Source organism: Syzygium oleosum, unplaced genomic scaffold (genome assembly GCF_021117445.2).
Source record: "Syzygium oleosum isolate NSW1041296 unplaced genomic scaffold, Sole_v2.1 Sole_v2.01, whole genome shotgun sequence".
Taxonomy (NCBI): Eukaryota; Viridiplantae; Streptophyta; class Magnoliopsida; order Myrtales; family Myrtaceae; genus Syzygium; species Syzygium oleosum.
In genome coordinates, this window is record NW_026607485.1 from 35,081,758 (window position 1) to 35,107,044 (window position 25,287).

General features: G+C 40.7%; 3 protein-coding genes across 6 annotated transcripts in view; all 3 read right to left on the reverse strand.

The window, feature by feature from the left end:
- Nucleotides 1–17,968, reverse strand: part of LOC115681394 (leucine--tRNA ligase, cytoplasmic-like) — a 38,837-nt gene extending 20,869 nt beyond the window's left edge. The window contains 1 exon segment of the mRNA XM_030605331.2: nucleotides 17,947–17,968. The gene's annotated coding sequence lies outside the window, so the exon portion shown is untranslated.
- LOC115681402 (L-type lectin-domain containing receptor kinase IV.1-like) lies at nucleotides 2,903–6,034 on the reverse strand. The gene is made up of 2 exons (XM_056316220.1): nucleotides 4,957–6,034; nucleotides 2,903–4,222 (listed from the first exon to the last, which is right to left on the reverse strand). Exons 1-2 carry the CDS (start codon nucleotides 5,729–5,731, stop codon nucleotides 3,024–3,026), a joined length of 1,974 nt encoding a protein of 657 aa, XP_056172195.1. The 5' UTR covers nucleotides 5,732–6,034; the 3' UTR covers nucleotides 2,903–3,023.
- On the reverse strand, nucleotides 11,608–18,013 carry LOC115681383 (leucine--tRNA ligase, cytoplasmic-like). 4 transcript variants are annotated; one of them, XM_056316200.1, is made up of 4 exons: nucleotides 17,951–17,988; nucleotides 17,768–17,852; nucleotides 16,122–16,203; nucleotides 11,608–15,011 (listed from the first exon to the last, which is right to left on the reverse strand). In XM_056316200.1, exons 3-4 carry the CDS (start codon nucleotides 16,169–16,171, stop codon nucleotides 11,735–11,737), a joined length of 3,327 nt encoding a protein of 1,108 aa, XP_056172175.1. In that variant the 5' UTR covers nucleotides 16,172–16,203; nucleotides 17,768–17,852; nucleotides 17,951–17,988; the 3' UTR covers nucleotides 11,608–11,734. The 4 variants fall into 4 exon arrangements, with proteins under 4 accessions (XP_056172175.1, XP_056172186.1, XP_056172181.1 ...); XM_056316211.1 differs by lacking the exon at nucleotides 16,122–16,203 and having other exon boundaries at nucleotides 11,608–15,012; nucleotides 17,951–18,013; XM_056316206.1 differs by lacking the exon at nucleotides 16,122–16,203 and having other exon boundaries at nucleotides 17,751–17,852; nucleotides 17,951–17,967.
- Between the last annotated feature and the right edge of the window lie 7,274 nt (nucleotides 18,014–25,287).

Below are 25,287 nucleotides of genomic sequence, written 5' to 3' on the forward strand. Positions count from 1 at the left end.
TCAATAGACGTCACTTGGTTCCAATAATGTTGGATAATGAACCAACAAGCGTGTAGAAGCTTGTAGTTGTTTGGTAAGATAAATGGTCTCTTTGTTAACCTCTACCAGGGCATCGAGAAGAAAACTATGAAGTTGCAAGGAAGCGAGAAGGCAGTTGTTGCACGCCATGAAGCTGGTCATGCAGTGGTAGGCACTGCTGTAGCAAATCTGCTTCCTGGACAGCCACGGGTTGAGGTATATTCTAGCTATGACTTAGCTAGTCCTGGTCTTTTTGTCAAGGCCTTTGCTGTCATGAAAATTGCATGGTTATATGTGGTGCCTAAGAATTTGATTGTACTGCATATGCAGTGGGTTTTCTTTCTTAATATTGTTCAGTTTTTTCAAGCGAAGTTTTTAGGGAAAATTTAAAATGACGGTTTTCGGAATGGAGTTATAATTCCTAGCTTATTTTTAATGGAATTGCAGTATTTGCCTTACCCAATATTTTGAGATCATGTTTTGTTGGTCACTAATGGGTTATATAGGCTGTATGTTTCTGTTTTTGCCCTTCGCCTTATCTTTTTTCTTTTCTTTATGGTACTTTAATGGCCACCCCTTCTATTAAGTATTTGCTTGTGATACAAAGTTTGATAACTTGACACAGCCACTTGAATTATAATAATTTCAGGTTTTAATTGTCATAGATTGGTAGATGTCTACTTCAGGGTTTGAAAGATATAGATGATTCCATTGTTAGAATACGCTCAGCTGTGCGTTATGTGAGGTCTTCTCCTGCGAGGTTGCAACGGTTTAAGGAGTGCATTGAGCTAGAAAACATCGAGTCCAAGAGTCTTGTATGTTTGGATGTGGAGACTCGTTGGAACTCAACATACCTAATGTTGGAAGCAGCTTTGAAGTTTCAGAAGGCTTTTATCTTACTAGATATTCGGGATAGCAAGTTTGTTGAAGAGCTTTCCAAGGTGAGAGGGTTGCCTACTAGTGATGATTGGGAATATGCCTGTCAATTTCTTCCTTTCTTGAAGTTGTTCTATGATACGACTTTAAAAGTATCGGGTTGTTCTTATGTCACTAGTAATGATATGTACTCAAGATTGGCTACGATCCACACCACTTTCACTTTCGATTGAGGAGGACTTAGAAGAACTCGAAAATTTTGAGTCAGGTGAGAAAAAATTATCGTGGAATATTTTATATCCTTTAATATTGCAATAGATACTTCAATTCTCATTTTTATTGTGAATTTAATGTAGAGTTGTCAACTGTGACCGCGGAGCTGAACTCGATATTGGTTTCCCTTGATGATTGACGAACAAAAGAGAAGTAGTCATCTCCTCGATGCGTAACGAAAGCAAGTGAGTACTGGAGATTCTGTATTCTTTTTTGCAGCTAGTCCATTATTCGATTATTTTTAAAAAAGGAAGGCTCAAAAACTGCACATTTCTAATTCATCAACTGAAAAACCAAATCTACAGTGGGGTTGCAGAAAATATTGTCTCTCCTGGAGTCAGATGATGCCAATGTACGGATTCATGCTGTGAAGGTGGTGGCCAACCTTGCTGCTGAAGATGGATTTCCATCTTTCTCTTGAAACTTCTTATCAGATGTGAATTGAATGTCATCCCTTTCTCTGGGAGCATGTTTGTATCTTCTTAAGTAAATTTCTCAATCAATATGGCTGGGATGGATATGTGGTGTTTGTTTGTTTAGGTTGGTGTTGCTTTTGTGTAGTTCAAGTTTCAGTTCATTGTCTGTGAGTGCTGCGGCTGCTCTAACAGTCTGGTACTGATCTTTACTTAGTTAAATCTATCCATTCATGTGGTTTTTTTCGGTTTTATAATCAAAGAGCACGTGCTGCTCCTACGTAATTTCACTTACCAAAATCTTGCTAAGGTCTTTTCGAGGACAACAATCTGTTGCTCTGTTTCCTCTCTGAGTACTATCCCTCTTATGTTGGAGAAGAAATTTATTGGAATTTCACCTTTTTGAGTAGTTGGAACAGGTGTCAAATGTCGCCCTCTCAGATGCTTAGAGTGCATGCACTCCTGTCAAATTCTCATAAATTCAATTACCGACTGTTTATCAAGAACTTGAGTCGTTTTAAAATGGCTTCTTGGGAAAGGAGATATAGGCTACTTTGGCAATCGGATGGCATATAAAGACAGTAAATTCATAGTCTAAATAGGAGGCTAACAGTGAATATTGATAGGGAGAAAACCATCTAAAATTATCATAAATACATTTTATTATCAAGAACTAGTAATTAAATATTAAACATCTTTTAATGTGAAATTATCATGCCAATTCATGCATATTATCAAAATTTTCCTGGTTTCTTTCTTCTTCTTCTTCTTCTTAAATTAGCTATGCATAGATCAAACTAAGTATACATAATCTACTGAAGCCATTATCTTTTTCTACAACGTGATGAAATTTCTAGAGCTTTCTTAATTTTTTATCATAAAAAATTATCATAAAATTATCATAAAAAAATTATCATGAAATTTTTTACATAAAAACAGAAAACCGAGCCATGAATAAAAAAGCAAAAAAAAAAACAAAAAAGAAGAAGAAACCGAAAACCAAACCGAACCAAACCGAACCAAATCGGCTTATCGGTTCGGTTCCTATTTGGTTCGGTTCGAGGAGGCACCCTTAACGGTTCGGTTCGGTTCAGTTCGGTTTTTCGAGAAAACCGAACCGAACCGAACCGTTTACACCCCTAGCGTCCATGACTCGCGAAGAGACGAAAAACCGAACTGAACCGAACCGTTTACGCCCCTAGCGTCCATGACTCGCGAAGAGACAATATAAAAAGATCAGAAATCATGCGATCGCTGAACTAATGAGGTACTTACACCGACTCGTACCAGAATGATTCACAGAGCCTTCCGGATTTTAGATCTGCACATTATCTCGGCTTACCACTGATTGATTTATACAAAAGAAGAGACGAGACAGTTTGGACACATCGATGTTCTCCAAGTACAGAGGATGGAATCAGATCAGAAACTAAACCGGGAGGCTCATCGCCCACCCGAGAGAATCGATTCTGCGACAGAAGACAAGCGCACAGATGCCTCGCCCGTGGAGGATGGACAAGACACGACCAAATCGTCCAAACCAGGGCGATGAGCGAATGTTAACCTGCAGGAGGAAATGCCGGTGGACGGCAATTCCGGCATCGGAAGATCGCCCTCCAAGTACTGCGATACTTGACGCATGCTCGGCCTCATCAAAGGATTGGAGTGGGAGCACATCAACCCGAGTTTCAGCACCAGCTCCATCTCTCCTTCCACGAACTCCGCCCCCAAATTCGGATCACTTACCTCGAGAATGTCACCACTGTCCCAGCAAGAAAATACAGAGTCCACTAATAACACGTCCTCCGTGTCCCCATGCTTTATCGGCCTTCTCCCGCAGGCAACCTCGAGCAAAAACGCTCCAAACGCGAACACGTCGGTGCTCCTGGTGGCCTTGCCTGTTCGCATCTGCTCGGGGGCGAGATAACCGAGCGTTCCTATGACGTGAGTCGTTTGAGGGTCGGTTCCATGGTCGTGTAGTCTCGCGAGCCCAAAATCTCCAAGTCTTCCATTTAGTTCAGCGTCTAGCAAGATGTTGCTCGCCTTTATATCCCTGTGGATCACCACTTGCTCCCACCCTTCATGCAGATAAAGCAGCCCAGATGCCACTCCCTTGATCACCCTAAATCTTTGCATCCAATTGAGGGTGACCTTTGGTTGGTTATAGAGGTACTTGTCGAGGCTCCCATTGGGCATGTAGTCGTAAACCAAGAGCAACTCCCTTTTCCGGCGGCTGTAACCGAGGAGGGACACTAAGTTGCGGTGACGGAGCCGACCGATGGTGATGATCTCTGCTACAAATTCTCTCATGCCTTGTTTCGATTCATGGGAGACCCTCTTCACCGCAACCTCTATATTCGATGTGGGTAAGATTCCTCTATAGACCCGGCCGAACCCACCGGCCCCTAATAACTCTTGGTCCCGGAATCCTTTCGTCGCAACGTAAAGATCTTTGTACTTGAACCGGTGCGGGCTGTAGTCCCTCTCCCAATCTTCGAGGACCTCGGCGAATTTCCTTTTCCTTGTTATCACGTAAACTCCACTCAAGATCAGCATCGATACGACGACAAGAACCATCAGTGGTAACACGATAGTGAGTACTTTCAACGTCTCCTCTTTCTCCCACTTTGGCGACGATTTCGCTGTGGAACAAAAAGGGAGAGCTTTCCATCATATGGTTTTTGGTGGACGGCGGCGACATATGCGGCTGCGAGAGATGCCGGGGCGGAGCTACTGTGATGGGACTCGATTTTGTAACAGAGGGGAGAGACGAGGTAGTGGCAGTGCGGCCAAAAAGATGAACAGACAGAGAGGGAGTAAAGGAAAAACAGGGGATGTGTGGAATTATGTGGTGTCATTAGGTCCGCAGAAAAATAATGAGGAGCACCAATCGGTGAACGACACCTGGGAATCAGCCACCAATAGCCCATAGTGGCTGCTGCGCCGGCAGCTAATTTGGGCCATATAAAATTAGTCTCGAGTATGTAATTAAGAATGTGTTCATTTCGTGAAAAATTCGAAAAATTAATAATTTAAAAAATATTTTTTAGAAAATTATCGTTTATATTGTTTAGAAAAATAAACGAATACAAAAAAATTTCGTTGATTAATTTTTCTAAACGATATAAATAATTATTTCTTGAAAAATACTTTTTAAATTACTTATTTTTCACGAAACAAACGCTCCTTATCACAATGGTAAACTAAGATTAGAAGTTGAGTGAACGGATCATATTCTTAACCGATTAAAAGTCCGCCATAAGAGTTCGCATGTTAATATTGGATACCATCTTAGCATTCTTAGCACCAATTTTTAATTTGATCGCAGAGGATAATTGGTCAAAACAGTCGACGATAATAAAACGCTCCAACTAACCTCTCCGGCAGCCGGTGCCGGCCAAGAGCCCGTCGCCAAGGAACCCGTCCCTGCACTTGCACCGGAACCCATTTCCGCCGCCGTTCGGCAGCCCCAAGAGCTGAACGCAGTCTGCATCCTGGGAGCACTCACACTCGTCGCCGTTCACCCACCACGACAGATGTAACATCTGGAAGCGCAGCGGCACCGACCCGTCGTTCAGCTCCTCCGCCGATATCGACGACAGAAAGTACTCGCAGCCGAGGTCAAAGAGCCCGCTGCGGTTGAGAAACATCGCGTTGTAGTGGTTCGCCTTCTCGGAGTAGCAGCTCATGCTGGTGTTGGTCTTGTTGCTAGGCTCACAGCGGGACTGGAATTGGGCCTGGATGACCTGCGTCCTGGGCACATCGCATGCGGAGGTCTGCGCGCAATTGTTGAGCAGGACGGAGTTCGTCCCCATCGGGGCGTAGTTGCGGCCGTAGAGCTGGTCAATGGACCTGAACGGGCGGTCGCACTTGGTCTCGACGGTGATGGTGATGGTGTCTGGGGACGCGGACTGCACAAGGAACTCCCCGATGAGGGCGTCCCCATCCTCGGAGCAGTTGAGCTGGATTGGGCAGCCCGGCGAGAACCCGAACGGGTACGTCAGGTTCTGCTTTGCGGGCACGCCAGTGCCACAGGTCTGGCTGCAGGGCAGGTGGACGGCTTTATGCGCTGCAGCCGCGAGGACCGGCAAGACCATGCTGGCCAAGAGGAGGAGCGTGGACAGAGCGGTCTTCGGCATCATCGGGCACATCGATCCGACCTGGACGCAGTGTCGAGTGAAGAGAAGTTGATCAAGAGATTGTTGTGGATTGAGTGGAGTGAGGTTGTGGGTTGGTATTATCAACGAGAAGCGTGAGGAAGGACCAGTAACTGTCCGAGAGAGCAAGTTTCCTTCAGCTTCCCTTTTCAGCGGATTAGGTTTGGTATTAGAGGGGAATCATGTTGGGGAGAGAAGAAGAGTTAGAAGGAGGTGAGGAATCCTTGAGAGTGCTTAGAAAGAGAGGTTTTTTCTTACACTTGAGAATGGAAATATAGCGAAAAATTGGAAATGAAAACAAACAAGGTCCAACGTTAGACTTTTCACGCGACACCGCATGTGTTTGCTATTATGAATGAGACGGACATTCTGGAAGAGTCCTAATCGAGCAATCAATGAATTCTCTGGTCATATTGATTTTTTCTTTTCTTTTCTGGGGATTATGTTGTGTTGGGCTGTTATTAGTGTCCCATGTTGGTCCGTAAGCTAGTCAACGTTGCCCCTCAAGGCGGGCAAAATGGAACAACGAAAAACAAGAAATAGGAGGAAAAAACAAAGAATGATCTATCAAGAATTGAACGTGACAAGAAGAATGAATGAAGAATGACGGCTAAGATTAGGGTTACTAGAAAAGGTTATATCACGAAAAACACATGCGATAAATTTATCCTAAATTAATATTGATCACAAAAAATTTCAAACTGATAGACATGTAAGAAATTTATACTTAGTTAGCTTCCGTCAAATTTTATCGTTAAATTTGCTAATCTGGACGACACATGGTGATGTGATATGGTCACGTGATAAGTCCACATGAAAATCCATAAAGTTAATACCACAAAAAATCTCAAACCGGTACACATGTGACAAATCGATTGAACCAGTTCGGGGTTTATCGTAGTATTAACCCTATGAATTTCCACGTGGACTTGCCACACCCTATGAATTTCCACGTGGACTTGCCACGTCACCATACAACGGGCCTGTTTGGTTCGGCTTCGGGGGAATGCCTTTGGCAAAATGCAAAGGCCTTTGAGCTAAAAGGATTTTTTGAAATGCTAGTATTTGGTAAAGTGTATTTTAAAATCACGTTTGAGAACAACTTTGATCTGAATACCATTTGGTAAAAACTAATTTTGTAAAGGACTTTTGTTAATATTTAAAAAAAAAATCAGCAAAGAACTCAGCCACCGTCGACAGGCCAAAATGGCAGCCGGCCAACCTCCGCCGGCCAACTGCCAATGGCCAGCCTCGCTTGAGGTCGCCCAACCTCAGGCGGCGTCGCCTGGGTCACGTGACCCCGGCGACCGCCGCCCGGGGTCGCGCCACCCAAGCCGACACTTGCCTGGGTCGCACGACCTCAGGCAAGGCGACCTGAGGTTGCCTGACCTAGGCGTCGCCTGGGTTGCGCGGGTCCGGCCACGGCCGCCTGAGGGTCGGCCGACCCCCAAGCGGCGGTGGCCGGACCCCTCAGACAGCTGTCGCCGAACTCCTCAAACGGCTATCGCCGGCCTCCGATTTGGTTCCTCGAGAAGATGAACAGTGTGCATGAACAGTGCACCTTGCATTCCGAAAATGCAACTTGCCAAAGTGCCTCCAGACCTGCCTTGGGCTAAGGGACTTTAGAAGCCTTTAGAAATGCAATTGCATTTCCTCAAAGTGCTCCAAAAAAATTGCCAAACGCCATTTGCATTTGGCCAAAGGACTTTAGAATCCAAATGAGCATTCCAAATGCTGAACCAAACAGGCCCAACGTCACCATGTGTCATCCACATCAGACAATTTAGCTATAAAATTTGACTGAAGTTAACAGAAGGTAAATTTGTCGCGAGTGTACCAGTTTGGGTTATTTTATGGTCAAAAAATTAGTTTATGGTAAACTTATCACAGATGTATCAGTTTGGCATTTTTGTGGTCAAAAAATTAGTTTTGAGTAAATTTATCATGTATGTACCAATTTGAGATTTCTGGTTGTATTAATCTTTCTAGAAATTCTAGCCACGCGTTAACCAATAATGCCAGGTCACTTCGGACTCGGCATCATCTTTGCTTTGTCTTATTCTGTGAGTCCAAGTGATTCTAAATCTTATGTGTTGGCCAATAGTGGTCAGGCTGAAGAATTCAAAAGAGTGTGAAATGAGACTAGTCAAAGCTAGGCATGTTCCCAACAAGTTCGCCTCAATATTAAAAACACAGTCCATTTATTTCTTCAACTTGTTCTTCTCACTATTTATTGATGTGCACACTCATCTTGCACCTTCTAAGTCAAGATTACGCTTATGAAGTAGATTAGCTAATAACTATGATATGTGTACATTGTTGTGCTTTCCAGATCATTAACAACTCAAGATTAATTTAAATACGAGTACACATCGCCCTCTCTGATTACCATTTAAAAAATTTAAGATAAGCGAGTCACAAATTTAAAATTCGGAACAAAATGTATCAAATGACTCATGATTACATCATAACCAAATAAAGTAGTTTTTTATTGAGAATTTTGCAAATCAATCCATTATTGGGTAGTAATACAGGTGAAAATTCAAGAATTATATGTTAAACTCCTTGAAGGAAGATATACAGAACATGCAAAATCCCATCCATCCGTAGAGTTACAATAGGGTATTTGACACTCTTTTTATTTTTTTTAGGAAATAAGAAAATAAGACAATAAAATGTATGTAAATCTAAACAATTGTAGCTAATCTATCTACAATCATGTTGGATGGTGTAGTAAGAACTTTAATCACCCATATACACTCAACAAGTAGTCAGATGAAAAGAATGTCTGAGAAAAGACTCTTTTTAGTCAAGTTTCACCGTCTCTTCAAATTATCAGCACATCTTATCTGAATGACAAGATTTCAAGTGATGTTATAAGTTATCAGCATTTACATGCTTCATCTGATCCTTTGTTGGCATTTGGTACATTTCCTAAATTTCCCTCTTAATGTTATAAATCTTGATAGGCTTACACTAGAGAACTATAGCGAAGTTCTAATCGTAGGAACTTAATGGCGAATCTGTTATTGAAAAGCGGCCATTTGTTGCCTTGTTTTTGTATCTATGGCAAATCAACTTGGCCATCTTAAAGTCGTTCTTGAAATTATCTCCACAGACATCCAAAGTAGGTTAGTCAACGAAATCCTACTGCCATTATTTGCCCTTTTTCTGCTCTTTTATTCTATTGAATCTAAACACTGGCACTAACCACATATTCTGTATGGGAAGTGCTTCCTTAACTCTATCGAAGTTGAACTGAACTTCTTATGCTGAAGTTATTGCTGATCATTCGGCTGGGGAATTTAGTTAATTCATTTGCTTGGACGTGAGAAAGTTAGATGCACTATGTGCGACCCGCCACCGCCTTGTGGCCGTCCATTGCCATCTATGACTCTTGTCCCTTCGTCGCCATCGACATTTATTCTCGTCACCACGAGGATCGCGAACTTCGGGTCAAGGTCGTTTTGTGGTCGCAAAACAGGCTACCTCTGATCGGTTATGGTTTGAGGTCTTGCGTGGACACACACACATCTAAGAGTAGGGGACAATGGGGATCCACAATGGCGATGGCGCTATAAATTGATTCTCATTTATACTTATTTTATCGTACTACTCAAAATGACCCATTCTTCGCTCAAGAATGTAGGCATAACTGCTGACCAACCCAAATCTTGACGTCTCTAATCTTACCTATAGTTTTCACTTCTCTTGGTGGTCTGAATATAACAATTTCATGCGCTTTTGCCGAAAACATTGTTCATTAGAGAGATCATCATGAGAATTCCTGATTAAAATTCATTGATTTTAGATGACCCTTCCTTGGTTCCTGCCTTCATAGAGAAATGTTGGCGGCGATGGTTGCCCGGTGACCTCACCGACCCAGAGTTGAAAAAAAAAAACAAAAGAAAACAAAAATATTCAGAAAACTTTTTTAAAAAATTGAAAATTTTGTCCACATCAACGCCGGCCGGCCGTGCCAAATAAAATGACAAACGCCCACGTCAGCGATTTCCGACCAAAATTGGCCAGAATGACTACATTTGACAAATTATCAAAATGTTTAGAACTAAATTGACACAATTGAAAAATTTATGAATGAATTGACCACCGGATAAAAAGTTTAGTACCTTTGGTAATTTTTCCTAAACTTGACTATATATAGGATGTTCGTTGGTATTCTCGTAGCCATAATTTATAATTTATAATTTATTTACTATTTTTTATCGTAATATTTACGACAACTATACATCATGTGTCTTACCGTCTATATTAGTTAATATATTTCCGTTCATTATTTCAGTCTCCTTGTATGTTCTCTCCGACGAGGTAACAAGTCATTCAACTTTAGGTCTGTAAGATATTATTTGTTAGCGTGCATTTTTCGACTTCTTTTCACATCTGACCACGACTTTTCTGAAAATAGAAAAAATTGTATAGAATAGAAACTAGCGTTTTACATGTCCAAATTTGAATATTTTGAGTGGTTTTATTTAAGTGTTTCGAACCAAATAAAAGTCCAAAAGTGACCAACAAAATTTAGATGGAGTCAAGAGTTGGTTGCATTCAGTAATAGATCGGCCGAGTCTCTGCGTACGCTCAATTCTGCACGTCATGGATCGTCCCATGACGCATCGCAATCTCATCTCTTCTCCATTCGTTCTACCATACAAGGGCGAAGAAGAATCGACAACTCACTCTGTTGTTGACTGGTTAAAACACGAACGTATATTCCCATACCATTATACTCATCCCAACATATCATTCTAGAAAATAGTCATTCTTTAATTACTCTTTCTTCTCACCACAAATTGTTGTAAGCTTACCACCATGTGCCTCTTGGGCATTCGAGCCTCTAAGTGAAAAGACTTCCCGACGATAAACGAACTCATCAGACCTTACCACTTCGTAATGAAAATAGAGAAATGAAAAACAGACGAGGCCCAAAGCCTGCAACTTGGTATTCGCTGTACGGAATAACTCGGGTCACGCCCAATCCCCGTGAATAAGACAGAGCACTCAAATACACAGGGCTTGGGGAAATCTATCGCTTCACCTGCGAAATGAAAAAACTTGCGAGGTAGGTTTGTATGTTTGGGGGAGGGAGGGAGGGAGGGAGAGAGAGAGGTGGAACTACAATCATGGAGAAATGCCGGTTGCATTATTGTTCGAGGATATATAAGGACAACAGTGGCGTGGAGCCCAGTCCTATCTAAAACTGACAAGCGACACCGCTAGCATAGTATTGCATCCTCATCTTCGCTCGAATTCAGAACTATTGAGTTTACAGTTTTTTTTTGGTAAGGTAAAAGATATATTGACTTTTCAACACGCAAATTACAAGTGGAGTAGCCGTACACAAAAACCTCGAACCTGAGGCAACACAAAAGTGTCACGACGGGTGCAAAGGTGTAACAGCTAAACAAGGCATAAATACACCAAGCGCGAAGGACTAATTACACCAAAACAGCGGTCAAATAAGATTAGAAACCTATAAGGCTAACGCCATTAGAGTTACTGGAAAATAGAGGCCGGAATACCCCATTTGACTTGAAGTCTTCTATTACGCGGTGTGTCAACGACAGGTTGAAGGGAAACAGCCACATCTCTTATAGTCTTGGCCAGATGGGCACGCATAGCAGGCAAGTAGGGGTTGCGATCCCTAAAAAGGATATTGTTACGTTCAGTCCAAATGCAATGGCACATCGCTCCAAAGGAGGCACGAGCAATACGTTGATGGAAGGTCTGTCCACCAATGACTCGGGTAGCCCATCTTACAATATTCATCCACAAGCCAGCAGTCAAAGTTTACAGTTTATACCAAGGGATAATAAAAAAAAAACCCAACAAAGAAAAAGGGGAAGGGGAGGTTCAGAACCTATGGTTTTCTCTTGTAAATGCATAAAACACAAAACTTCAAATCCCAATCCATTGCTACTTCGAAACAAATTGGAACTGCTCAAGCTAACACTGGATCAAAGTATTCAAAGCGCAGCTTTACCTAGCCAAAAAGATGGCGGTAGGATTTCCAGGAGATGGTGGATTCTGTTGCAGTAGCGAGACAAGATTACCGGCCATTGTTAGAGCATTGGGGTCCGTCGCTGACAAAACTTCCACTTCTTCAAGACCAAGCTGCCTTCTAATTAAGTCCAGGTTTTCTTGAAGAACATCAATCTCTCCAAAGGGGAGCTTCAGATCCAGAGCTTGAGTACCAAGAGTTATTGCTTCATCTCTCTTGAACTTCAAAAAGGGCATGCACAGCTTTTGGATTTTCTTGAAATCGCTGGCCTGGCCTACACTGCTCTGCTTCAGAGCATCCATTATCTCACCATCCGGCGCAAAGGAACGGGTTGTCCTGTTGTACTTGTTCTGCAGTATCCTTAGGCACTCAGCTTTCCATCCATCATACTGTTCGTTTACATAAATCAAACCTCTTAGCTTTTCTTCGGTTTGTGAGGTAACGGGGGCTCCCTTGTTTGCCTTTTTCGAGCCAAAAATTTGTTTCTGAAGCAGCTTCCTCATCAAGACAATCGAGTCTTGCAAATACTTATTGGCGCTCCTGAGGGTTAGATCTGGAGACTCAGCAAGAGGCCAGCCTGCTTTCACCACGAAACCATCCTTTTTGAGAAGTACCCTCCACACATATTCTGCATAATGAGGACAAATAGGAGCAATAAGCCGTGTTTGCACATCCATAAACCTCCACAACAGATCTCGGTTCATGCCACCAGTACCGCACGACAGTCTGTATTCATCTCTAGCAGCCTGAAGATCATAAAAGCCAGTCTTGAGAGCTTCGCGGAACATAAAATCCTGGTATTGCTGTTCAGTCAGTTTGACAGCGATATTCATGTCATTAGCAAACACTTTATCGGCATAAGTAGACGGCGGACCAGTTCTCAAAGAGGATTCTGCCTCCAGAACTTCTTCCATCCATGAAAGTTCCTTCGTGAGCCTCAAAATTGCAGCATTTGCAGTCTCAGATACAAAGTTGGCATCATCAACACCGTCACCAGCATCAGCCAGAGAAAATCGCGTGGCATCTGCAGAAAATTCCTCAATGGACTGGCGCAATGTTTTGAAATTCCCTGTAGACTTCGACATCTTTTCAGAATTGAGCATGAGGTGACCATTGCACCTGAATCCACGAGGCCAATGTTGCTTAGACATGATTGCCGTGTGATTGTAAATGCAGAATGTCAAATGATTCTGGATGAGGTCCTTGCCAGATACCCTTAGATCAAAAGGATACCAATATTCAAACTCCTGCTTCATTTGGTTAAGCACAGATGATGGAATATCAGATGATTGAGGTTGGGGACCACCACAGAAAACAAAATCCCACACCTCATCGGTCATTTGTTCAGGTTTCATTGAAGTGCTAGAACCATACATATCATTTTTATGTAAGAGGTGGGCTATTGTGTAGTAAGCCATGTAAATAGTAGAGTCGGATAATGACTCCACAAGGAATTGCTCGTCCCAAGGGATGCGAGTGCCAAGGCCAAAAGATCGTGAGCAAGCCCACTGGTTAAGCCAGCCCAAAGTATGCTCAAAGCCGTGTCGCGTCTCATCGGAATACAGATTCATGTTAGTTAGGCATTCCTCAGCCAACTTCTTCCATTCAGATTCCCCATAAGTGATGTACCACTGATCTGTAAGAGCAACAACACATTCATCACCTGACCTTGACATAACCCTTTTTTCGGGTTCACTGTACATAATAGCCTGTCCAGTCTCTATAAGCATGCTTCTGATCAATGGCTTTGCTTCTTGCACTTTCATTCCTGCATATTCCCCCACGAGCATAGTTCCTTCGGTAAATCCTTTCAAGTACGTCTTCTGCTTTGCTTCTGCAAGCTTATCTTTTTCATTCTGACTCTTAATTTTCATATCTTTGCAGACTTTTTCCGCAGCCTTATCTCCATATTCTGGAATATTAATGATTGGCACAATCTCAAAGGGCAATACCCAGTCATCCTTCACGCCAAACTTTTCCCTGAGACCTCGCTTTGCTTTCAAATCATGCAACGCCATGTAGTCGTCGGGAGCATCACTGGGTACACTAGTCACGATCCCAGTTCCTTTGTCCATAAGGATAGTCAGCATGGGTAGAGCATGGATAATCTCATTAAATGAAAGTGGTGACTTCAAGGGAAGACCAATAAGATCATAACCCGTCAGCTCCACCAAGCAAGTAGGCTTCTCTGGAATCTTGGAAAATCTCTGGTAGGCCAGGTTGAGGGCTGCCCTGTGTGCAACAATGAACACATCGGTATCATTGATTTCAAAAGCTCCATATTTGCCATCGGGCAATACCCATGCATTTGTTTGCCCATACATGGTCTCCGGTCTCAAAGTTGCAGCAGCCAAGAACACTCTTTTCCCTTCTAAAACTCCCATTTTTGGTGGAAATGGTGGAACTACCTCCATCTTTATTAGAGTGTAGTCCTGAGGCTGAACTCCTTCACCAGTTGCCCGGTCATGATCTGCACATGGTTGGCCATCTAGAGGAGAGTAAATTGTGTACCGCAGATCTTTCACAATCTTACCCATAGCTTTCAACTTCCTCATTTGCCACCTTACAAAGGAGTCAAAAAATGGGTTCATATCTGTGGTGATGAAGGAACGTCTCCAATCACAACCCAACCCAAAAGCCTTGAGATCATCCATAGCTAATGGAGGAAAGAAACTCAACCAGTTGTAAGGATCCTGAAATTTTGATATTTCACTATCCGAGAGGCCAAGACTACGCATAATCTCCCACTGATACATCTGCCCACCTGATTTTGATGCAGCTTTAGATTTCTTCCCTTTGAACTTGTCTTTCATGGCTGGTTCAGATGCATTTTGCTCCTCTGTTTCCAATTCTTGGTTGACCTGATTCTCTGCTTCACTTGGAAATGCTGGAGGATCACCGAACTGTTGGATCTCCCTGGTCAGTTTGTCAGCCGCTGCCTTGATGGGCATACCAGTGCAATGAAAAGCAAATGGCAAAAGCACATTTGCCCCTCTTAGTCTGTGATAGGCTGCGGCAAATTCAAGCTTCGAAAGCGAAAATGCATGTCCAAGATGCAAAAACCCATTCATATAGGGAAATGGAAAATTGCCAAAAAACTTTTCACCCTGTTCAGGAATTTTTTCACAAGATTCAGCACTGAAAATGTCTTTTTCTGTCCACCAGGTTCGCACTGTAGCCTCAATCTCCAACAGACGATCCCTTCTTGCAAAGCTTTTCCCTCCCTCAGTCGTCATCCCAATAAAACGAGAGAACCTATAGAGTTTACATCGGCAAATAGATTAAGTACTTCAGGTTCTAAAATGAAACTTCCAATGGCAAACACAAGGTAGCCTGGTAGTCCACAAGAATCACGCATAATGTAGAAACAAACAAAACACGTAAACTTGAAAAGCAGAAAGAGAGAGAATCATCATTGAAAAAAACAGTGGCTAGTACATGGTCATCCAGTGAAGATGCGACTATATTTGTTTCTATGGAGAGAGAGAGAGAGAGAGAGAGAGAGATCCACTACAGAACGGACAAACAAAAGAGAAAATGTCACACAAACAACTTGTCATCAGCAACCATCAGAGTGATTTTCAAAACATACAATATATAAAAAGAAAAAATTTTACCTAGACTGGACAAACAAAATCGAAAAGCGACATGGTTAATATGGCATTAATAACCATAAGAGTGATTTTCAAAATACACAACATAAAAAAAAATTGCCAGCGAGCTTTGTGCTTTCCTGTCAACCTATTTTATACCGGATAAGATCTATCAACTTGGAAATACATTTAGAGATTTATATCCTTTAAGCAAACACCACACACATTATCATCATTACTCAATTCCTCAATATTAGCTTACAACAATAGACAACTGAAGATACAATAGAAGATGGTGAGTCCAGAAAGTCTATCTCTTAGGTGAAAAAAGAGAAATACGAGGAAAGTTGTGAGGGAAGGAAGATGATGAGTAGATATTTGGGAAGGAAAGACAACCTTTATAGGTCTTCATAACAGCTTAATCATCTTTTGTTAAGGCATCTTCAGTTTGATGCTCATTTATCTTTTAGTGGCGCTCCGATTTTGTTTCCTTTAAAGATGGATACATGTGGAAGGCAGACCACAGCTACGTGTGATGGGCTTTGATGACTTTTACATGGCGTTTCATATTATGTAGAGCTGTTATTCAGCAAATTCCATTTTTCATCTTACCCAACCAGAAAGCATTTCTGCGTGGTAAAAGCAGTCAAGATTACATCTCATACCATAATATGAGGATTCATTAAGAGTAAATGTATCATCATCCAAAACCAAACAATCAGATGCAAAAGAAAATAAGAAAAAGAAAAGAAAAGAACATGAAACAACTCACCGAAAAGAAATACGGGGAGACAAAACGATAGGGCTCCTTCTATAATGCATGTAATTACCAAACCCACTCTACCATCTTCTCCTAGAATATCAAAAATGAAGGGAGGAAAAACATCTTATATGACTAATATAGAATAAACAAAAAACAATTGCCAAAACACAAAATCAACTCATCATCACTATCAACCTCGATCTTGAGTGAAGAGAGAGGCTTGAAGCTACGGAATGCAGATTATCAATAATTGAAAGAGAGATTTACCGTACTTGAGGAAGAAAATAAGATATGCTCTAAAGTGGAAATGTGTTTGAGAATGAACAAACAATTTAGTAATCACTATAATTAATTACTCAAGCCTCATATGAAGACTTGACAACAACTTGAAAAAAAAAACTAAACTCTACGGATGCATCTTGCAGCATCTCAATGAGTTGCTTAGACTAGCTACAGCTGGGAGGCATTGACGCAAGAGAAAAATTAGAGCTTTAACTCAGAGGTGCGACGAGAAGTGTAAAGATTGAATACTTTACATCTGAGAAAGATTATATTGCCAATCAGTTGACTGTTTTGACCAGTACCAAATAGCCAGTATATCAAGCTCTACCACAGTAGGAATGAACAATTCCCACAAGTGCCAAGAGGAAAACAAATTATGCCAATAACACGGTGAAACATTGTGCGCTACGCCAAAAAAAACGTGTTGGGTATGAAGTAACTACACAACAAAATATCCATGCATCGTGTGCAAATATTTTACCCAAAAAGGTTTAAACAGTTAGACATAACACTCGTTTGGTTATGAAAATGCCGTGCTTCTTCCAGCTGGCTCAAGGATTTAAAAGCAGAAAAAACTAAACTTGATCACAGCAGAAAAAAAAAAAAAAAAACCAATGATCTGAAAACTGAACCGCTTATTGAACTGCAGGGACAGTATGAATGACGACAAAATGCTGCCTCCACAGAGCAAGGTGATCCCAGTATAAGACTTAACCAAACCTGTGATAAAAACTATAAAAAGTATGGGAATTTGCGAAAGTGACTCATTTAATTCACAACAAAATTCAAATTTTCGACATAACAGCAGCTGCAAAAAGCCCAAGAACACAAACCATTTCCAAATTTTCATCGACAAATGAACATCTTTCGCAGCGATAAGCTACAAATACATGCGAACGTTCTTAAATTTTTCGACATAACAGCAGCTGCAAAAAGCCCAAGAACACAAACCATTTCCAAATTTTCATCGACAAATGAACATCTTTCGCAGCGATAAGCTACAAATACATGCGAACGTTCTTAAATTTTTCGACATAACAGCAGCTGCAAAAAGCCCAAGAACACAAACCATTTCCAAATTTTCATCAACAAATGAACATCTTTCGCAGCGATAAGCTACAAATACATGCGAACGTTCTTAAGCCGCCAACTATAGCCTCATTCGATCTCGAATCGAACGGCTCCGTTTCAATCAAACCCGTTTTCGACCAGAACGAACAGAAGCAGCTCATCTCAATCTGAACCGCAAATCGAACGGCATTAGCAATTCTTCAGCTCGCCTCCTAACATTCAGTTTCTAACGGCAATAAGCTCGAATGGCAGATTTCGCAGAGGAATAGCAATTCAAATTTTTACCTGACGACCCTCTGCGGTGACAACTCCGCCGCACCTCACGGCACCGGCCTCACAGCTTTCCGGACGACGTTGAAGATTCCGACCGGCCGCTGCTTCTTCCCCCTGCACCCGAAAACGGCGCCGGAGCTCGTCAATCTCGTGCGAACAGCTCCGAGGAGGCCAAAACCGAAAGGGAGCGCAAAACGGGGGGAGGGACCTACCGGGCGAGCTCGCCCGCTCGGCTGCCGCGCGGTCCCCGGTAAGCGGCGGCGGAGCGGCGGAGCGGCGGAGCGGCGGAGCGGCGGAGCGGCGGAGCGGCGGAGCGGCGGAGCGGAGAAAGGACGGTCGGCGCTGCGAAATGGAGATGGGAGGCCGATGAGATATTTGCCTCGGCGAACGGCTGCGAATAGAAAGGCTTTCAGAGGAGGAGATGCTGCGTGAAGAATGCGAGAAAACCCTCTTAAACCCGATCCGACGGCTGCAGAAGACTGGACGTGCGTGAGTGGACGCTACAGATTTGACGGTCCATTGGTTTGTCGTTTTCACCCCCCAAAACTTTTATTTTGTTTGGATTAATACCACCAAAATCTCCAAATCGATACACTTATAATAAATTTATCCAAAAAAAAAAAATTTTATCACCAAAAACCTCAAATTGGTACACATGTGATAAATTTACCCTCCACTAGTTACCGTCAAATTTTATCTTCAAAATGTACCAATTTAGGGTTTCATAAGTTTGGCGATTTATTGATTTTCGTGATATTAATCTTAATTTAACGAAGGATAAATTTGTCACAAGTGTATCAGTTTAGGATTTTTGATAGTCAAGTTTAAAGTTTTTTGTGGTATTAACAATTTATTTTATTTTCATTATGTCCCTCCAATTTTTTTTCTTTTCGGCCGAAACTGATTTTTGAAAAAAAAAATTTGTCAAAAAGAAAAAAATTTCCATTCAACAACGAACACCATTAGATCGTAACGGATGAGTTTATGAACACAAAATATTTCATTGAAGTTCGATTGCAACCGAAGTCCCTAAAAGCCTTGCAAATTTCCAAATCGCCAAATCGAGTAGGAGATCGTGCCAAAAGAGCCCTTTAATCGAATTCTTCGGGAAGGAGGAAAAAAAAATTGGAGATTTAGATAGCGAATGATAACCATTTAGTTAGGAATGAGTTACGAAATAGAAATAGATTTTTTTATTTTCGGTTCCGAGATGAGTTACGAGAAGTAAACCCGTTTGATAATGACCAAAAATTTCTTTTCCGGAGCAAAACCCATTTGATAACAAAGACAAAATTTCTATTTCACGAAATAAAAACCCGTTTGATAAACAACACAAAATTCTATTTCCAGGAACAAAAATCCATTTTTTTTAAATGGAATAAAAATAATTAGAAAATCAAAAAAATTCCTAAAAATCTCAAAAAAATTCAAAAAATCCAAAAAAATTGAAAAATTCTAGAAAAATTCATCACAATTTCCAAAAAATAAAAAATTCAGATTTCGGGAAAATAGGAAATTTGTTGAATTTTTTCAAAAATATCAAAAAATTAAAAATTTCAAAACTTCATAGAATAACTTAAAATACCTGTGGCCACCCACATTTAGTGAAATTTAAATATTTTTTAGGTGCAAAAAAATCAAAAAATTAAAAATTTCAAAACTTGAGAATAGTTTAGAATACATGTACACCCACTTTGAGTGAAATTTAAACTTTTTAAGGTGCCAAAAAATTCAAAAACTCAAAAATTTCAAAACTTCACAGAATAGCTTAGAATACGTGGCCACCACTTTGAGTGAAATTTTATTTTTTGAGGTGAAAAAAAAGCAAAAATAAAAATTTCAAAACTTCATAGAATGACTTAGAATATACGTGGCCGTCCACTTTGAGTGAAATTTAAATTTTTTAGGTCCGAAAAAAATAAAAACATAAAAAAATAAAAAAATTTAAAATCATGAGAATGACTTAGAATGCCTCTAGCCACCCACTTTGGGTGAAATTTAATTTTTTTAGGTGCCTAAATGGTATTTTTTAATTTTTTGATTTTTAAATTTTTTTCGGCACCTAAAGAAAATTAAATTTCACTCAAAGTGGATGGCACATGTATTCTAAGCCATTTCGTGAAGTTTTGAAATTTTTATTTTTTGCTTTTTTTTTTTTTCGAGCACCTAAAAAAATAAAATTTCATTCAAAGTTGGTGGCACAAGTATTCTAAGCCATTCGTGAAGTTTTGAAATTTTTGCTTTTTTCTTATTTTTATTTTTTTTCGGCACCTAAAAAAATTAAATTTCATTCAAAGTGGGTGGCACGTGATTCTAAGAATCTTGAAGTTTTGAAATTTTTTATTTTTTTTTATTTTTTCGCACCTAAAAAATTTAAATTTATTTCAAAGTGGATGGATATAGGTATTCTAATTCATTCTGAAGTTTTAAAATTTGTGCTTTTTTGCTTTTTTATTTTTTGTTAGGCACCTAAAAAAAATAAAATTTCGCTCAAAGTGGGTGGCCACAAGTATTTTAAGCCATTCTGTGAAGTTTTGAAATTTTTGCTATTTTGCTTATTTTTATTTTTTTTGGCATCTAAAAAAAAAAATTCGCTCAAAGTGGGTGGCCACGGGTAATCTAAGCCATTCTGTGAAGTTTTGAAATTTTTTATTTTTTATTTTTTTATTATTTTCGGCACCTAAAAAATTTAAATTTCGCTCAAAGTGGATGGATGGCCACAGGTATTCTAAGCCATTCTGTGAAGTTTTAAAATTTTTGCTTTTTGTTTTTTTTTTATTTTTTTAGGCACCTAAAAAAAATAAAATTTCGCTCAAAGTGGGTGGCCACAGGTATTTTAAGCCATTCTGTGAAGTTTTAAAATTTTTGCTTTTTTGCTTATTTTTATTTTTTTTGGCATCTAAAAAAAATTAAATTTCGCTTAAAGTTGGTGGCCATAGGTATTCTAAGCCATTTTGTGAAATTTTGAATTTTTTTATTTTTTTTATTTTTTTATTTTTTTTTCTGCACCTAAAAAATTTAAATTTCGCTCAAAGTTGGTAGCCACAGATTTTAAACCATTCTGTGACGTTTTGAAATTTTTGATTTTTTGATTTTTTTTTCCACCTCAAAGATCATGACTTCCAAATGAACATGTGTTTTGAAGAAAGAGTTCTCTCAGAAATTATTCTCATTTTTGGTCTAGAAATAGAAAACCTACTTTTTTTTTTTTGTTCTGATTTCTGGTTCAGAATCGATTCTGGAACAAAAGGTTGTTCCAGAAATAGAAAAATGGAATTGCGTTACCAAACGTGTTTCTGGTCCAAAGCTATTTCTGGGAACCAAAAACCAATTATGGACAGAACCAGAATGATTATCATGCGCTACCTTAGTGGCAATTCAAGTCATGAATTACAGATTTTAAAATGCACCTTAACTGTTATTTCGATAAAATCTATAGCAATTCTTTTTTGCTTTTTCACTTGAATTTATTTGTAAACAAATCTCTGGCGTAGAATTGATTTTCTTTTTTTTTTGCGAATTCAAAAAGATGCGCTCTATCAAACTCGTGGTTGATGCTAATCTTCCCGCAAGGAAAAGAGACGTTAAGAGTAAGGGTGATTGGTTCCCAATTTTGGAAACCGGGGACCGGACCGGACTGGTGGTCCCGTCCGATCCAATAGAACCAGTCACTTTTTTATTTTGTCTCACCACAACAAGAGAAAGTGACAAATCTTAACATATTGACGGAAACGACGATAAGTGAAGATTCATTGTGATGCAATGATAAGGGGAAAGCGTTGTATGTGGATTTTAGTTCACATTTTACCAATTTTTTTGAAGAAATAAAAAATAAAAAAGTATATATAGTAGGCCCGGTTCTCCCTTGGAGTTGGAAACCGGACCGCCCGGACATCGATTCCACTTTTAGGAACCGGGAACCGGACTGACACTCACGGGAACCAGACCAAATCGGCCGTTCCGGTCCGGTCCGGGTGGTCCATTTTGCACACCCCTAGTAAAGAGTAGGTGTGTTGGATTCATGGTGGGTAGGTTTGAGGCCTGGAACCTACCCAATTAGAATTGGATCCGGTTCTAAGGTCTATTAAAGAAACTGTTTTTCTTTTGTTCCTTTTTTTTTATTTCATTTTTTATAAAAAAAAAATAATATGAGCAATAAAACGTTTTAAAGTAAAAGATGAACGAGAGCGAGTAAGCAAAGGTGAGCCATGAACGAGCGAGGGTTTCGAGGCTCGAATGAACGAGGACGAGCCGCGAGCGATCGAGGACGAGGGTGAGCCGCGAGCGATCGAGGATGAGAGAGAGAGCGGAAAAGTGAGGTTGGAGAAAACAGAGAAATATAGAGAGATAGAGAAAAGGATGCTAAAAGAAAAAATAGAGTTTTTAGGCTTTATGAAACCGGTTCCACATTCGGTTCGGTTTCCATATGGTTTTTCACTCGGAACCGAAAACCAAGAACCAAACCGGTTCCAACAATTTGGAATCAGGAACCTGGAAACTAAACCAGTATTCAAGACGGTCCAGTCCGGTCCGGTCACACAGCTCTCATCGAGAGCAAACCTACTTGGCATAATCAAGTATATGATAACCACTATGTATTTAAATGTGCATAGTTTCGCGGGTACGCGGATTCTAAGTCGAGAAGATACCGTTGGCACTCGGAGAACAGGTTATCTCGTAAACTTTGATACTTCGTGGAGGTGCAATCTTCTCATGCGAAGTTGAGCTCGAACAAATCCAGTTTGCATAAGGTCAGCCACGAGCATCACGAATCGACGGGCGAGTGGAGTACTGACCGTGTGATGGTCGAACCTTATTCTGTTGTCTTGTCTTGTCTTGTCTTGTCCTCCAAATCAGGCGGAGCATCCAACGGATTCCTTGCCGGCACACCGAGTTCGCATTTGGAATGCTTTTCGCGAGCATGAAAGAGATTCTCTTTTTCGTGGGCGCACCGAGTTCGCATCTGGAATGCTTTCCACGACATTACAAACGTATACGTCGTTAAAGAATGCTTCCGGAGAGTCGATACTGAAGCCTTCGTCCAAAGACGCTCTAGTGCGGGGGAAATTACCAAAAAAAAGTCATGAACGTGTTGCACTCGTGCCAATTCAGTCGTAAACCTTTCAATTTGGCCAATTGAGTCCTTAACCTTTTGACGATTTATCAATTTAGTCACAAACTATTCAAGAGGTTTAGAACTGAATCAATACCAATGCAATATGTTTATGACTTTTTTTGTGCTTTTTTCAATAATCAAAGTATATAAAAACTAGTGTGTATTTAAATATACAGAGTTTCGCGGGTACAGGGATTCTAGATACAGTTGGTACTCGGAAAATGGGGAACATGTCAGCAGAAATCGCATTATCTTAGGTTATGTTGTAAATTTTAATACTTCAAGGAGGTGCATTCTTCTAAGTTGAAGTTGAGCTCGAGAAAATCCATTTGGATCAAGTCATCGAAAACATCAGAATCGAACCTTAATCTGTTGTCTTGTCTTGTCCTCCAATTCAGGAAGAGCGTCAAAGGGATTCTTTGTGGGCGCACCGAATTCTCATCTGGAATGCTTCTCACGAGCATCGTAGAGATTCTTTGTGGGTGCGCCGAGTTCGCATCGGGAATGCTTTTCGCGAATACAAATGTGTGCATTGTTAAAGACCGCCTCCGGATACTCGATGTTGAAGTCTTTCGTCCAAAGGCGCTTCGATGCAGGAGGAAATTACCAAAAAAAGTCTTAAACATATTGCGCTCGTGCCAATTCAATCCTAAATATTTCAATTTGACCAATTCAGTCCTAAATTACGTGGCACAGCCGGTATTGACGTGGATAATTTTTTAGATTTTTTTTTATTTTCTTTTTTTCCAACTCCGGCCACCGGCGAGGGCTGAAGGTTGATAAAGGTTGATTCATCACATGGTATATCCAATCAATTGAGCTGACTTAAGGAGGTTAGGCCTTCTCCAATCAATTGGTAAGCTATCACGTTTTAGTTTTCACAGTGCATTCCTAGGTTCATTTATAATTTGTCTTGAGAAGATTAACAGCATAAATTACAACATATTTAATAGAGGAACATGACTGAGTTGCTACGGGCATCAAGAGAAACATGAGCATGTCTCGTCTGCAACTCAAACTCACATTATTCATGGTGGCAGCACATGCACGTACACGGACACACTTTGAAATCAGATCCGACATCGAAAAGCCGTGCGTTTATTCCGGGAATGGATAATCCTCGTATCGTTTTGGATCCGGCGATGCTTAAGTTGAAACCGGACCCCATACTCCATTTCACATAGCTTCACGGTATAGTCAAAAGCCTCTTTCAAGAGAGCACTGCAATCTGGGGTTCGCGAGGCCTCCGTTGCACGCCGCGTGACTGTAATATGGACCCCCCGCCCGGCGGTGGATCGACTGTAATAGGCGAAACCCGAAGCCGCCGTCTTGTCCGTCAAGTCATATAGGACATCGTAGTGATTGTCATGGGAAGAATCCAACGGCCCAGATGTGTTTGCCCATTGCACATTTTCTCAACCAAATTCGTGCTTGGAACGCTTCTCGCAACGTTGCAAGTACAGAAAATCACAGTAACAATCAAAGCAATTCTTGCGAAAGATTAAGCCATATAGAACTCCCTACCTTCTCTTCGGATCTCTATTTATGAATGTTGCTTTCGAAAGAGACTTTACTAATTGAAGATTGGAACTGAGTAGGGATTCTTCTTAATGTTTCGTCTTATTGATATGATTTGTGTTGCTTTATCAAAATATCCTCATCATTCATCACTAAGGAGGAGGCACTTCCTTAGCTTTTCCAACATTCAAGATCTTGTGTTAAGAGTATCTTTTGTAATTATATATACGGCTTGGAAATTGTTTTTGAGCGGTTGTGCTTACGGAATCATGAAGCAAAGTAACTTACGCAGGACAAGCCAGATCCGTTACTTCTATTCTACTACAACCTCTTGAGAATCGCAAAGTCACAATGGATTTCAAAGTCCTACATCGGATTGGAGAGGCCACGAGAAGTCTTACATAAAAGGTAATACACACCTTCAAATGATCGAACAGAGGAGCGTGGCCTCGGTGCTTCTCTCTTTTGTCAAGGCAAAACGAAAAATGAGTTTTTCGCCGAATGTCTCGGATTGCACACAACAAAGCCAAGCGAGGAGTCGAGGACTCGGATTGCCCTGGACTAATCGTAAGAGGTGTAGAGGTTGGCAAGCCGACTCGCTCTGACATCACCACGGCCATTCAGCCGTCAGCGCGAATCGAGGGAGAGAGAGCTATGTGTTTTGGTTTCCTCTTCATTCCAAGTCTCCGGCCAAGAAGATGAAGATGAATATAAGAAGAAGCAGAAGAGAAGGTATGGCACGTCGAACTCAAAATTTTGGACTTGAAATTTGTTCCATTTTCCACTTTAGACATGAATTTCTATTAAAAACACCACATCTGACTCAAAATTTATTTTAAAAAGCCACGTAACACGAATCGCTTGAATAGGCACTCAAGTAAACTATTTTTCATCAATATAGCACACAAGCGATTA